Genomic DNA, 12,490 nt, shown 5'->3' with positions numbered 1-12,490 from the left:
CCAAGAGTTTTTCTAAAACAAATTGTTAGATTCCTCTGCTCCCACCTGCTCATACGCTTCATCAGAAAGCAAAACACAGTATGAACTAAGTTCTGCTTGATTTCAACACTTTGCAGCACTGATATCTTTTTCTGGCTAATTCACTGACTACCTTCCCCCCCCCCCCCCCCATGCAAAAATGGCTCTGAGCCAAGGGCAAGGGTTATGCCTTGCTCTGAGTCTGTGGAAGGTCCACAGCCAAGTTCAGCATATTTGTGTGGGAGCCCGGGGACTTTACACACAACTTTCTAAAAAGGCTATCTACTATTTTAAGATTGTGTTAACTACACAAGGGTAATTAAATACATTAGAAGTTGTAATATCAGATAAATCCTGCTGATTCAAGAACCAAATAAATATACTACCTGTTTCTGTGTGATCTGTGGAAATCTGAATGGGGAAGGCGTCAGGCAGATTAATCTCAGCAAAACAAATAAAAGGGTTCACAGAGATGCCTCCCCTAATACTTTTTCCATGCTGGTTCACTCCCCAGATGGTTACAACACCCAGGGCTGGGCCAGGCTGAAGCCAGAAGCCTAGAACTCCATCTGGGTCTCCTACGTGGGTGGCAGGGACCCAAGTATTTGAACCATTCCTGATGCCTCCCAGGGTGCACATTAGTAAGAAGCCGGATCAGAAGGAGAGCCAGGAATCGAAGCAGAAACTCAGATGTGGGATGAGGGTTAACCGCTGTGCCAATGCCTGCTCTCTGCCCAATACTCTGTGCGAGTGCAAGCCAGAGGCCCACGGGGTTGACGTGACTAGCAGGCTGGTGTGGTGTGAACAGCCAATTTGACAGTCCACTCCAATGACTCAGGGCAGCACACACCGTGTGGCCACCGCTGTCCCGGGCCAGGAACAACATGAGTGCACAGTGAGGTAGACAACACCAGGCAGCGGCCTCCTTCACGGAGACAGCCTTGCCGTGCGCAGCGGCGTGCACCGCTGGCTGCAGTACTTTCAGCCCGTGTCCATTCATCTCCGGGTACTGGGCCCACGTCTACTCTGTGCTGGGCCTGGTCCAGGCCCCGAGCTTGGGTGAGGCTGTGGTCCATGCAGACATTTTTGGGACCTGCAACAGCAGTGTGCCCCAACAAGTACTAAAGGAGATGGCTTTGAGCAAACTGCTCCACAGCCTCCAGTCTGCCCAGCTCCCCCAGACCACCACCATAAGCCACCTCCACCACCCATCCTCGCCTCTGCACTTCCTTCCAAAGCCATTCGTGCCCCTCCCTCCACTTCACATCCGCACAGCTCAGGTCCCTCCTTGCACCATCCACGAGGCCAGGAGGAGCTCAGGGAACAGGCTGGGCTCTGCTCAGCGGCCAGAGCCGAGTCACAACCTTCTCCGACAGTCTGCCTGTCTCAGAAGCTACCTTCTGCTGCCTGCCAACACCGGCATATTCTCTATCCTGGGGCTACTGCATTTTCAGAGTATTCACGGGAAGCACTGGTTAGAAGAAAAAACCCACATGCATCCGCAACCACGCACACGTCTCAGTCAAGTTCCCACCAGGAACCTATCTGTAACATGTTCTGGAAGTGGTTCTAAAACAAGCAGCCCAGCATTTGGGAACCTGTGTATTCGTCTGAGATAAGGAGCCCACGCGGTGGGTGGTTCTCTCCACGGGCAGTCACGCTCTGGCCAGGAAATCACGTAGGTGATTTTGTACCTGGTGTGGGCTGGGTACCCCAGCTTCCCAGGCTGCAAGCCCCGCTCATCCCTTATGAGCACTTTACGTAACTCCCGTCCAGCCCCGTGCTAGGTGGTCATTTGGTAAACTGAGGAATGGAGATTGACAGGAGGCCTGTCTGTACCTTCCAAGAGTCTCACTCCTCTGGCCCGCTGTGCCCTCCCAGTGAGTTTAAGAAACCTGAGCTGCACCCCTTTTTACCATTGGCCTTGGCCTTATTGGCCCACTCGGAGACGTCATCCTGAGCCCGTCCGTCGGTGAACACGATGGCCACTCGGGGTACCCGTGCAGAGAGAGGCCTGGCCCCTTCCAGTTGGGTGAAACTCCTTTCGAACATGTGTTTCAGGGCCTGCCCCGTCATGGAGCCCTTGCCCATGTATTTCATGTGGGCCACAGCTTTCTTCATGTCTTTGGCCGTGCTGAAGCTCCTCAGGGTAAACTCGGCACGGACCTGCGTGGAGTACTGGAGCAGCCCCACCCTGGCAGCTTTGGGGGAGACTGCCAAGGAATCTATAATGGCCGTGAGGAACTGCTTCACAATCTCAAAGTTGTCTTCTCCGAGGCTCTTGGATCCGTCGATCACAAAGACCAGGTCCAGTGGGCCTTCAGTGCATCCTGCGGAAATACAAAGACAGCTGACACGGCCACACGGTGACAACTCGTCCGTGCCCAAGAGTGGAAGACAATTAGGCTTCAGTTAGAGGAACCACTTTTGAGCTTCTTTAGAAAAAGCACAAGACAGACAAGAGGAATTGGGAGGGTTACAAACAACAATATTTTTTTTTCCTCCCAATGAAACTCGGAGTCTCTGACATGATTTTATTTTTTAGATTTTTATTTATTTATTTTCATTTATTTTTAAAGATGGAGAGAGCAAGACACAGCTCTTCCATCTGCTGGGTCACTCTCTAAATACCCACAATAATCAGGGCTGGGCTAGGCCAGGACTATGCTGAAGCCAGGAGCCTGGAACTCAATGCATGTCTCCCACATGGGTGGCAGGGGCCCAAGCACTTGAGCCATTATCTGCCACCTCCCAGGGTGTGCATTAGCAAGAAGCTGTATTTGGAAGCGGAGTCAGGACTCACACCCAGGCACTCTGACATGGGATGCAGGCATCGCTAGCAGTGTCTTTCCTGCTGTGCCAAATGTCCTCTCCTCAACAGTAGTTTTTAGATTTGCTTTTGTGTGTTTGTGTGTTGTATTGTCAAAATGATAAAAATTAAATTTTTCTCAAGAAAAGTGTACAAATTGTACAAATCACAGCAGATGTATAAATCATCTAGGAAACTGGCGCACACCATATGCTGGATCACCAACAGCTAGGTCCAGGGCGGGTGGAGGGCTGTGTGCAGAATACCTCTAAGGGCCTGACAACACCCAAAAGGTCCCTACAGCTTCACTAAAGGAGGGTGACAGGACACAAGTACTGGCGTTCTGCTTGCATTCAAGAAGGAGGTTCTTAAAATTCAGCTTGACCATCACCTCTTCCAAGGCGCTTTCCTGGTGCCGCAGCTTGTGCTCGTTATCTGTGTAGCCCACGATGTCTTTAATGAGCATCTGCTTTGTGCAAGGCAGTAGGCACAAAAGGACTGCAAAGCTGACCAAGGCAATATGCCTAACACCAAGCTGCTTACAACCTAATGCACTCTATGCAGGATCCACATCGTACAATAATCATTTGATAGGTGTCTCTTTTCTGCCACTCATTTCTCAGCATAGACTGGGCCTCATTCATTTCTGTCACCTTAACGCCTGACACACAATGGGTGTCCAATAAGGGCTGTTGATGGACTAAATGAATGAAGTGGTGTGTGTTGGCAGCATCCCTGTAACTATGCTTGAATGCTTAAAAATGAACGATTGCCATGAATTCTTTATCTACACCAAAGCTCTTGGGGCAACTCGGATGACTGACAGTAAAAGAGAGATTAAAAACAAAGGTAAGCAAATACTTAAGCAATTTGGGTGTGGAGAGATTTTTTTGTTATTCAGGGCTGCTTAAGAAAAATCTACAGATCCCAAATGGATGATGTCATTTCCAATAGTCTATAGCTTGCGACAGAACTTTCTCTCTGCTACATCAAGAGCTGTGTAACCTTTGAAAGTGAAGCACAATGATATGAGCAAGTGAAGACACACACACACACGCACAGGCAGAAGCATCCCTAAGCTTGGCTGGTAGGGCCTGTGAACATGACCGTGGTTCCTGTGGGTGCTGAGCTGGTCTCCTCTTTCTCCATGAAGTGCTTGTCCTCCTTACTCAACCTACAGATCTTGTATTAGTGAAGGGGGCAAGGCCAACTCAGAGATTCCTTGACACTCGGAGCCTGTTCTTGAATCAACCCAAACCAACCAACCAAACCAACCCCAAACTCAAGTGGCATGCACGTGGCTCTCCAGCAGATCTCAGAAACACAGGGATGATTTTCTGGCAGCGAGTCTGTGCTCTCCTCTACCCCACTCTTTCCTTGCAGAATAGGACCCGCACCACGGCCTGCACGCACAAAGGCTTCTCCAGGACATGTGAACATAGGAAACAGCAGGAGAACAGCAGGGTGAGATCTGATACAGGATGCCGGCACTGCAGGCTTACAAAATAGCTAACTCTCTCCAGGTTTCGTTTGCTGGTGGCTTTTTTTTTTTTTTAATGTTTCACGCTGGTAGCCACCCCTGTTTCTAAAATTCCATGCCCAGAACTGAATGTGATTCTCCCTTACAGAGCAGAGCGCCGTCTCCCTCGCTCCCTCAGTCTAAGATCACCCTGGCCTTTTGGCTGATGAAAGAACTTACTGTCAACTAACACCAAGCCTTTCTGCAGATTCTGCCACTAACCCGTCTCTGCCCCATTCTGCATTGGTGCACACACATTTCTATTCAGGAGAGAAGCATCAGTGAGGGACTTGCTACCTGAAAACACCCCAGAAAGCAGGCGCTCCAAAACCCAACCCAAGCCGACTGCCATGTTCCGAGCGCTTACTCTTGCACCGTCTTCCGTCCTCGGCGAGAACAAACCCCTCTGAGCACTTGCAGACGTAGGAGTCACCCTGATTCACGCATGCGTGCTCGCAGCCGTGCTGGGTGGATTTGCAGATGTCCTTCCCTGAGGAAAAGGGCGGGGGTGGGAGGGAGGGTGAGCGATCCCAGCAGGGAGAAGCACGCTGGTGAGATGACACACAGAAGTCCTTCTTTCCAAACTCCACCTCTGCCGAAACCTTGGAGAGGCCAAGGTGAGGGCGAAGCCCACCCAAGCCTGACTGATGGGAGGGTGGGTGGCCAGCTTCACTTTTTTTTTTTTCCCATAGAGATTCCAAACACTGCGTTCCGATTGTCTCATGGGTGAGGTGTTTGAACCCCTTCAGAACACTCACAGCCCTTTAATCCCCACATCATCCCCCGACAGGAGGGATGCATCCGTCGTACACACAGAGACGCACATCTCCGAGTTTCCCTCACAGGCCCGGGGTCGCCCAGCACCGCGGAGGCATCAATGAAAGCCTGCGGCCCTGTTCCGTCATTAGCCCTCTGAGAGGAGAGACTTTACTCAACACCTGAGCCAGTGCCTGCAGATTCCTCATAGGGGTGGGCTGTATGAGGCCCGTGAAATCATCCGTTCTGGCCCCGCCAAGGCAACCACGGGCAGGACTCAATATTCAATAAATCTACAGCGGGTTAATTTTTCGGTGGAAAATTTTGTATGAATTGTGAATGATGCTTATAAATAGCCAAGTGGCTCATGGCAGAAAAAAAGGTTCCCTACCCCTGTAGGGTGGGAATGGTGGAATTCGATTTAGGGATCAAACTGCAGCGGCAGAAGCTGTGCCGTGTGTAAACCGCTCACCATAAGGAGCAGTAAATGTTGTCTGTCTGTGCATGTTTGCAGGAATGAAAGCAGGAATGAATGGCTCAGGCAGACGGAACACGTGTGCTCCGCAGAAGGGACGCTTCAGGGTTTACCTAAAACCCAGCACGGTGCAGGAACCCTGCAGAGCTGAGCCAAGGTATCATGGGCATCCATGGAGTCAGCTGCTCAAAGAGAACCCCCAGGAAGGGGAGGAGCCCCTCTTTGTGGTGGAGGAATGAGGGTGATGGCCTCCCCTCCCCCCAACCCTGCTTTGCTAGCCTGTAGGAACCCCCAGTTATCTCAGTGGAGTCTGGGAGGAGACCTCCACACATCAACCCCAGAAGCAAACAAGCTTATTTGGCCTAACTCAAAAGGCACCACTGCTCCCTGGGGCAGAGTCACGCAAGCAAGCAGACGTTGTCCAAACCCCCAAAGGAGGATGAACAGCCAGAATCTCCCAGTGGAATAAAATCTCCGCCCTGTGCTGCTTCCAACACCTGTGTCCCTAAACAGGGGTGCCGATACCTCTGGCTTCCAGTGGGCACAGGGATGGTTCATTTTATGGGTCTCCTTGGCTAGGGGATGATCCCCAGCTGCTTGGTCAAACACCAGCCTCGGTGTTCTACGAAGATAACTTTTGGGTGTGATTAACAATTGAATTAACAGCTTGGAGTAAGCAGACAGCCCCCCATCAGGTAGGTGGGCCTCCAGGGAAAAAGACGAAGGTGTCTCACGCAAGAGGGGATTTGGCCTCCAGATGGCCTTTGGACACCAGCTGTAATATCAAGTCTTCCCTGAGTCTCCAGCCTGCTCTGCACACACACCTGCCAGCCACAGCATCGTACGAACCAATCTCTTAAGTCCATCTTTTCTCTCCCACCCTCCCTCCCTCCCCCCCATATATATGTACACATGCACACACACACACACACACACACACAACCGCATATACTATGTTTCCCTGGGGAACCCAAATATATTAACTAAACTTTCACAGTCTGTTCCGAGTGAGCTACAGCAGCAAATAATATAGAAAACAGAATAAAAAAAGAAATATACAACCCTTCTCCAACCCTTTCCCCTCACTGTAAGGCCCAGAAGACAAAGGCCTGTGATTATCCTGTGATCCTGTAGCGACTGCTGGCAGGGACGAGCCAGGCGCTGCCCGAGGCTCTGGGCATCCATGCAGCTACCTGAGGAAGGGCCCACAGCTGAGGGCACAGGCACACAGGTAAAGAGGCTGCGACATTCCTGGGGCAGGAAGGTCCCCCGGACTGATCTTGATCGAAACACTTTCAAAGTGCCCAGAGCCGGACCTTATATTAGTGACACTGGTTACAAACAAACAAAGAACTGAAAGACTGAGTGCGCCTCTGGAATTATCTGAGCGCGCCTACAGGCTCCTTACTTCTGCAGCGTCTCCCGTCCTCAGCGAGCCGGAACCCCTCCAAGCACCTGCAGGTGTACGAGTCGCCACGGTTCACGCAGATGTGTTCACAGCCGTGCTCCGTGTCTCGGCAGACATCTCTCCCTGGGGACAGCAGTGCACGTTACTACAACCTCGCCTCGACAGGTGACACGGAGCTGCCCTTGGAGGTACCGGCCCCTCAGCCGTGGTCTTCAGTGAGCAGAACGGCCACGCTGAGCACAGGCTAAGTCTTCAAGGTTTCTTACGGTCATCGGCACCGTCATCCGCCAGCACCTACTTTTGGGGTCTCATAAAAGTGCACTACAAAACTACAGGCTTTCTGCAGCCGGGGTTTCTGATCCCCGAATGGAAACCCTGTTGAAATGATTACTTAGGAGACTGAACCTCAGTTTGGATGAACAGCGCTGAAATCTAATTTTGGCTTGGTCCCCAACATAAAATATGGCTTAGGAGAATCACTTAGCTTTCCTGCCTGAAAAATGAGAGTGATAATGCTAGTTAGCCATCTTTTCTTCAAATAGTGTCACATGAGTCACTCTAAGGAATGTGCTTCCAGAAGCCTGAGAAAAAGATGACTGATAGGGTTGCAAATCACTGGCTCAGGGCTACTCGCCCCGCTTTGACCACAGAGAGATGTGTTTTGGAACTTACAGCCGTGAATCACTCTAAAGCTGCTTGCACTAGGCAGGCTGGTCACAGGCCCCAGCGTCTAAGAGAATCTGCCCTCTGAATGTAAGAGCGGCCTTATCACAAGGTCGTGTCCATGACGGATTTCACCACCCAAATAATAACAGCAGTGACAGTAACATTATTAAAGATAAATAAATGGAGGTTCAGAGAAATTAAGCAACTTTCCCAGCTAATAAAGGGCAGAGCTAGAAAGTGGCTTACTTACATTTTTCACTGTACCACGGCTATCAAAGCTTATGGAATATGCATAATGAAAAAACTATGCATGGATTTCAATGTTCTTGCACCAAAATCAACATCGTTTAATTCCATTTTTTCCATGACCCCTTGGAAATACCCTTGTACGACTTTCTGCAACAGCTAAACTGCTGTTTCTGCCCCAAAGCACATACGTGACCAAGTTCAGTCATGGCTTTGGTATTGACTTTTTTTGTCCTTTTTTTTTTGCTTAATATACTTTATTTTTAGGACAGTTTTACATTAACAGAAATATTGAAAAGATGGTAGAGAATCCTCATATACCCTATACCTCATTTCCCCATCATTAACATCTTACATTAGTAGGGCACATTTTTTATAATTAATGAATTAAACTGATACATTATTAGTAACTAAAGTCCATTTACTTAGTTTTTGCCCAATGTCCTTTTTCTGTCCCAGAATTCCACCTGAAAGCCCACATTAACTTCAGCGTATGACACTGACTGATTGACACAGAGACCAGCACAGTGATGTGAAAGTCACGAGCGCCAGCTGCGGTAGAAACTTACTTCTGCAGGTCTTCCCGTCTTCGCGGAGTAGATACCCTTCAAAGCACTGGCACACAAACGAGTGCTCCTTGCTTACACAGGAATGCTCGCAGCCATGGTCCCCCAGAGCACACGCATCCAATTCTGAGGATCAGATTGGAATAAGAGAAACAGAAGAAAAGATGCATACATTAGTGGCTTATCCAATCATAAGAGACATTTCAGACACGTTACATTAAAATAATCACTATCCTACTCTGCATATTTCAGAACAGAAAGCAGTCTATGAGAAAAAAATCTTAGTACAGAGAGAATACACACAGATAAAACAAGGTAATCACTTCTCCAGGGAAAATGAGCAAAAGACAAGAAGACAATTTGCAAAACGAGCGATATAAATGAACTATAAATATGATAAATAAGTTCAACTTCACTATATAACTGCAAGTTATCTACATATCTACTTAGGTACATATGCATGTCTGTGTGTGTGTGTGTGTGTGTGTGTGTATACATTACATCACATTTAGGAAATGCACTCATTCAATTCATTTACTTGGCCCACAAACACGTCTTGAGTTCCTACTTTGAACCAGGCACTGTTCTAGACTCTGGTGATTTAGCAGTGAATAAAACAACATTTCTGCTTTCCTGAAGCTTACGCATGGCAGGTGTCAGGGGCATGTGGGGGTGCACAGAAGACAAACAACAGATAAACACATGTATGAAACAGCAGGTGGGGAAAAGTCCAGGGGAGAAAAAGCTAGATCTGGGGAACACAGAGGCCATCGGGCCGGGGAGTAGGAGGACAGCCATTTCACGTGGTGCGGTCAGGTAAGTGACAGAGCACAGCCCTGGGAAGACAGAAGTACGTGGGTTGTCGGGGAAAGCCTATTTTCAGGAAGGTGGGGCAGCAGAGGTAGGAACCTGCTTAGCACATTTCAAGAAAGACAAGGAGTTGCTAGAGGCTAGGGGGACCACCCCAGAGCCAGGCAGGGGTCGAGGCCAGTAATGCTGGTGGGTCAGATCACACGGGATTCACAGGCAGAGGTCAGATCTGTGTGAGCAGGGTGGTCGCTGCGGGGTTTCCAGCGGTGCAGCACCCGGACCCGACTTCTTCTGAAAACAACTGCTCTGCACGGAGTGCAGCATGGGTGAGGCTGGAGCCTGGAGAGCAGGGAGCTGCCTGCTCTAACAATCCTGCTGGCCCACATCAGGCTGGTAAGAAGCATCCAGACTGTGGCTGGGTTTTGAGGGTGGAGCCTGCAAGATTTGTTGATGGACTGACAACAGGAGTCTGCATGGGACAGAGGCGTAAAGGATGGCTACGAGGTCGCTGAACCGAGCCTCTAAAGGGTGGCACTGCCATCCGCCGGGCTGGGAGACTTGTCAGGGACCAGATTTGTGCACCTGTAAAAATCAGGCTGATTTTCGGTTTCGTGTTAAGTTTTTTTACTTATTTGGAAGGCAAACAGAGAGTGAGACAGACAGACAGACAGACAAATAGAGCTTCCATCCACCAGTCCACTCCCCAAATGCCCACAATGGCCAGAGCGGAGCTGGGAGAAGGAAATTTAATCCAGGCCCCCCATGTGAGTGGCAGGGACCCAGCTACTTGAGCTATCACAGCTGCTTCCCAGGGCGCACATTAGTAGGAAGCTAGAATCGGCAGCAGAGCTGGGGTTTGGTACATGGGCATCCCAAGCAATGTCTTAACCACTGTGCCAAAGCCCCACCTCCTAGGCTGAGGTTTTCAAAGCTTGATATTGAGGCCAGGTGGGCAGTGACCTTTTAGAAGAACCAGACTGAGTTTCAGACTGAGTAGAACTCTCACGATGGATAAGCATCGGTTACTAAATCAAGATCCCAAAGCGCAGGGTGCATCTTATAAGCAGGCACAAACCACACGCTGTCTCTGTAAAGCCTTTTGCAGTATTCCCTCTGGAGGGGAGTCCTCACAGCTGCCCATGATTGGTTAAGGCAGCTGCTGTTCCTCTCATTTACCAACGAGAGAAGATCTCGTTTGGGAATGTTAAGGGCTTGCCAACGCCAATTATTAGGAAATGGAAGAACTGGACTAAAAATATTATCTGATGACAATAAATCCCATGTTGTGTTCTGACTCCACCACGTTGCTATACTCTCAAGTAAGCTTTCGAACACGAAGGGGATTTTGCCTGTCTTTCCTGGGGCAGAAGAGCTGCCAAACTCTCTGAACAAAGGGAAAATGTTGTTAAGTGAATTATAGCTGCAGAAGAGATTCCAAACAGAGCCGGGGCCGCCTGTCCACCCTCTCTGGGCACGTCCTATACTCTAATTAGTCATGGAGAGCATTTCCTGATAGCGTGGGTAGTCCTCGTGGACAGAGTGAGCAGAGAGCACACTTGAGTGATCCTTGGTGGCAGAGGTGAGCTTGTATCACTCCTCCATCATAACACAGATAGTGCATTTTCCAGGGCAACAAAATAGCTAGAGCTCTTTCCGGTCAGGTTTGTCAAGCCATCATCCAGACAGACGCCTCTGAGTATGCCCTTGCATCCTGGAGCCTGCTCTGTCCTCAGCCCAGGCTTTCACCTTGGACAGCCAGCGAGAGTCTTCTTCACCCGGGCTTCCCTGAGCCACAGCGGTCCCAGCCTGCAGGTGCAGACGCTGCTGCTGAGTGGGAAGCTGGGTGCCCACAGGGCGCATCCTCAACCCTGGACTCTCCAGGAACCCTTAGCCTGTTTGCAGTTCTCCTGGGTTTTGTCATTAGTAGCGGTCTGGGATTTTCGTTGTGTGCACGCTTTAAAAGCACATGGAGCATTCTGTGACCTTTTCCTGTCTCACCCCTAGAGCATCTGCTCAAGAGAGAGCAGGTGAGGTCTCGGTGTCAGACGTGCGTCAGAGCCACCTGCAGAAATGACACTCTAAGGTCAAGCAGGTGCATGGCTGAAAAGTGAGATATGCAAAGGGCATCTCTCCCCTGCAGAGGAGTGCCAGCAGAATCCAGCGACGTCCAGCTGATGAAAATGAATAAACGAACATTAAAATATCCCCGTCTCCCGGCATGCACACATCCGTGCAGTCCCCTCCCGCACTGTGGGTCTGGGTGGCCAAGAGCACCGTCTCTTCTCAAGTTATCAGAGACACTGGGGCTTCTGTCTTGGATGCTCCTGCCCTGCGTGAGCTCACTCCCACTTCTTGGTCACTCGCCCTGGGGATAGCCCTGTTGTGAGCAGCTCCGTGGAAAGGCTCATGTTGCAAGGAACTGCAGCCTCCAGCCAAACAGAATCTGTGAGAATCTGGGGCCCTGCAACACACACACAAGTGCGCTTGGAAGTGGATGTTGAGCTCCAAGCGAGAAGCCCAGGCCTCCCGAGAGACCCTGAGCTTGAAGCACTTGGCAGAGCTCCTCTCAGACCCCAGACCATCAGACACTGTGTGAGATCACAAACGTTTGCTGTTTAAAGCTGCTAGCTTTGGGAGTAGCTTGTCCCCTAGCAAGTGATAACTACTGCATAATTTTTATTAGTTTATTTAACCATCCAGTATTGCTTCACGTGAGTCATAAAAAACACAAGTATTTATTCTTATTTTCTCCCCTTTCTTCCACACACACGGGGTAGTGGCTTAGCAGGTTCATCCAAAATGGGGTGCTATGCACTCTCATTCTATGCCTTTCCTCCCAATTCGATGACATTTACAGGAGCTCTCTTCATAGCATTACACAGAGAAGTGGCTCATTCTTTCTAATACTTGAGTGATGTTCCCTTGTGTGGGAACTCTGTTGCTTGACACCTGGATCATTTCCCACTTTTCCTTATTACAAGCAAGGCTGCCGTGAGTAACCTGAACTAACCCTTTACACGGTGCCAGGGTATCTGCATCTGCCGGAGAGAGCTGCAGCCGTGGAGGCATTGAGTCTAAGGTACATTTGGTCACTTCAGTAGGCAGCAGGTGACGGCTCAAGTAGTTGAGTCCCAGCCACCTGTGTGGGAGACCCAGACTGAGTTCCCAGTTCCCAGATTTGGCCTGGCCAGCCCCAGCTGTTGCAGGCACTTGGGGA

General features: G+C 49.9%; 1 protein-coding gene across 5 annotated transcripts in view; it reads right to left on the bottom strand.

The window, feature by feature from the left end:
• MATN2 (matrilin 2) overlaps nt 1–12,490 on the bottom strand; it is a 153,597-nt gene that overhangs the window by 6,194 nt on the left and 134,913 nt on the right. For all 5 annotated transcript variants that reach the window (XM_070075336.1, XM_070075338.1, XM_070075335.1 and 2 more), the window contains 4 exons: nt 8,467–8,589; nt 6,986–7,108; nt 4,714–4,836; nt 1,935–2,348 (listed from right to left, as the gene is read on the bottom strand). In XM_070075336.1, the coding sequence (XP_069931437.1) occupies nt 1,935–2,348; nt 4,714–4,836; nt 6,986–7,108; nt 8,467–8,589 (783 nt within the window). The remainder of the gene's footprint in view (nt 1–1,934; nt 2,349–4,713; nt 4,837–6,985; nt 7,109–8,466; nt 8,590–12,490) is intronic.

This window comes from Oryctolagus cuniculus, chromosome 6 (assembly GCF_964237555.1).
Source record: "Oryctolagus cuniculus chromosome 6, mOryCun1.1, whole genome shotgun sequence".
Taxonomy (NCBI): domain Eukaryota; kingdom Metazoa; phylum Chordata; class Mammalia; order Lagomorpha; family Leporidae; genus Oryctolagus; species Oryctolagus cuniculus.
This window is presented reverse-complemented; position numbering and strand designations above follow the sequence as displayed.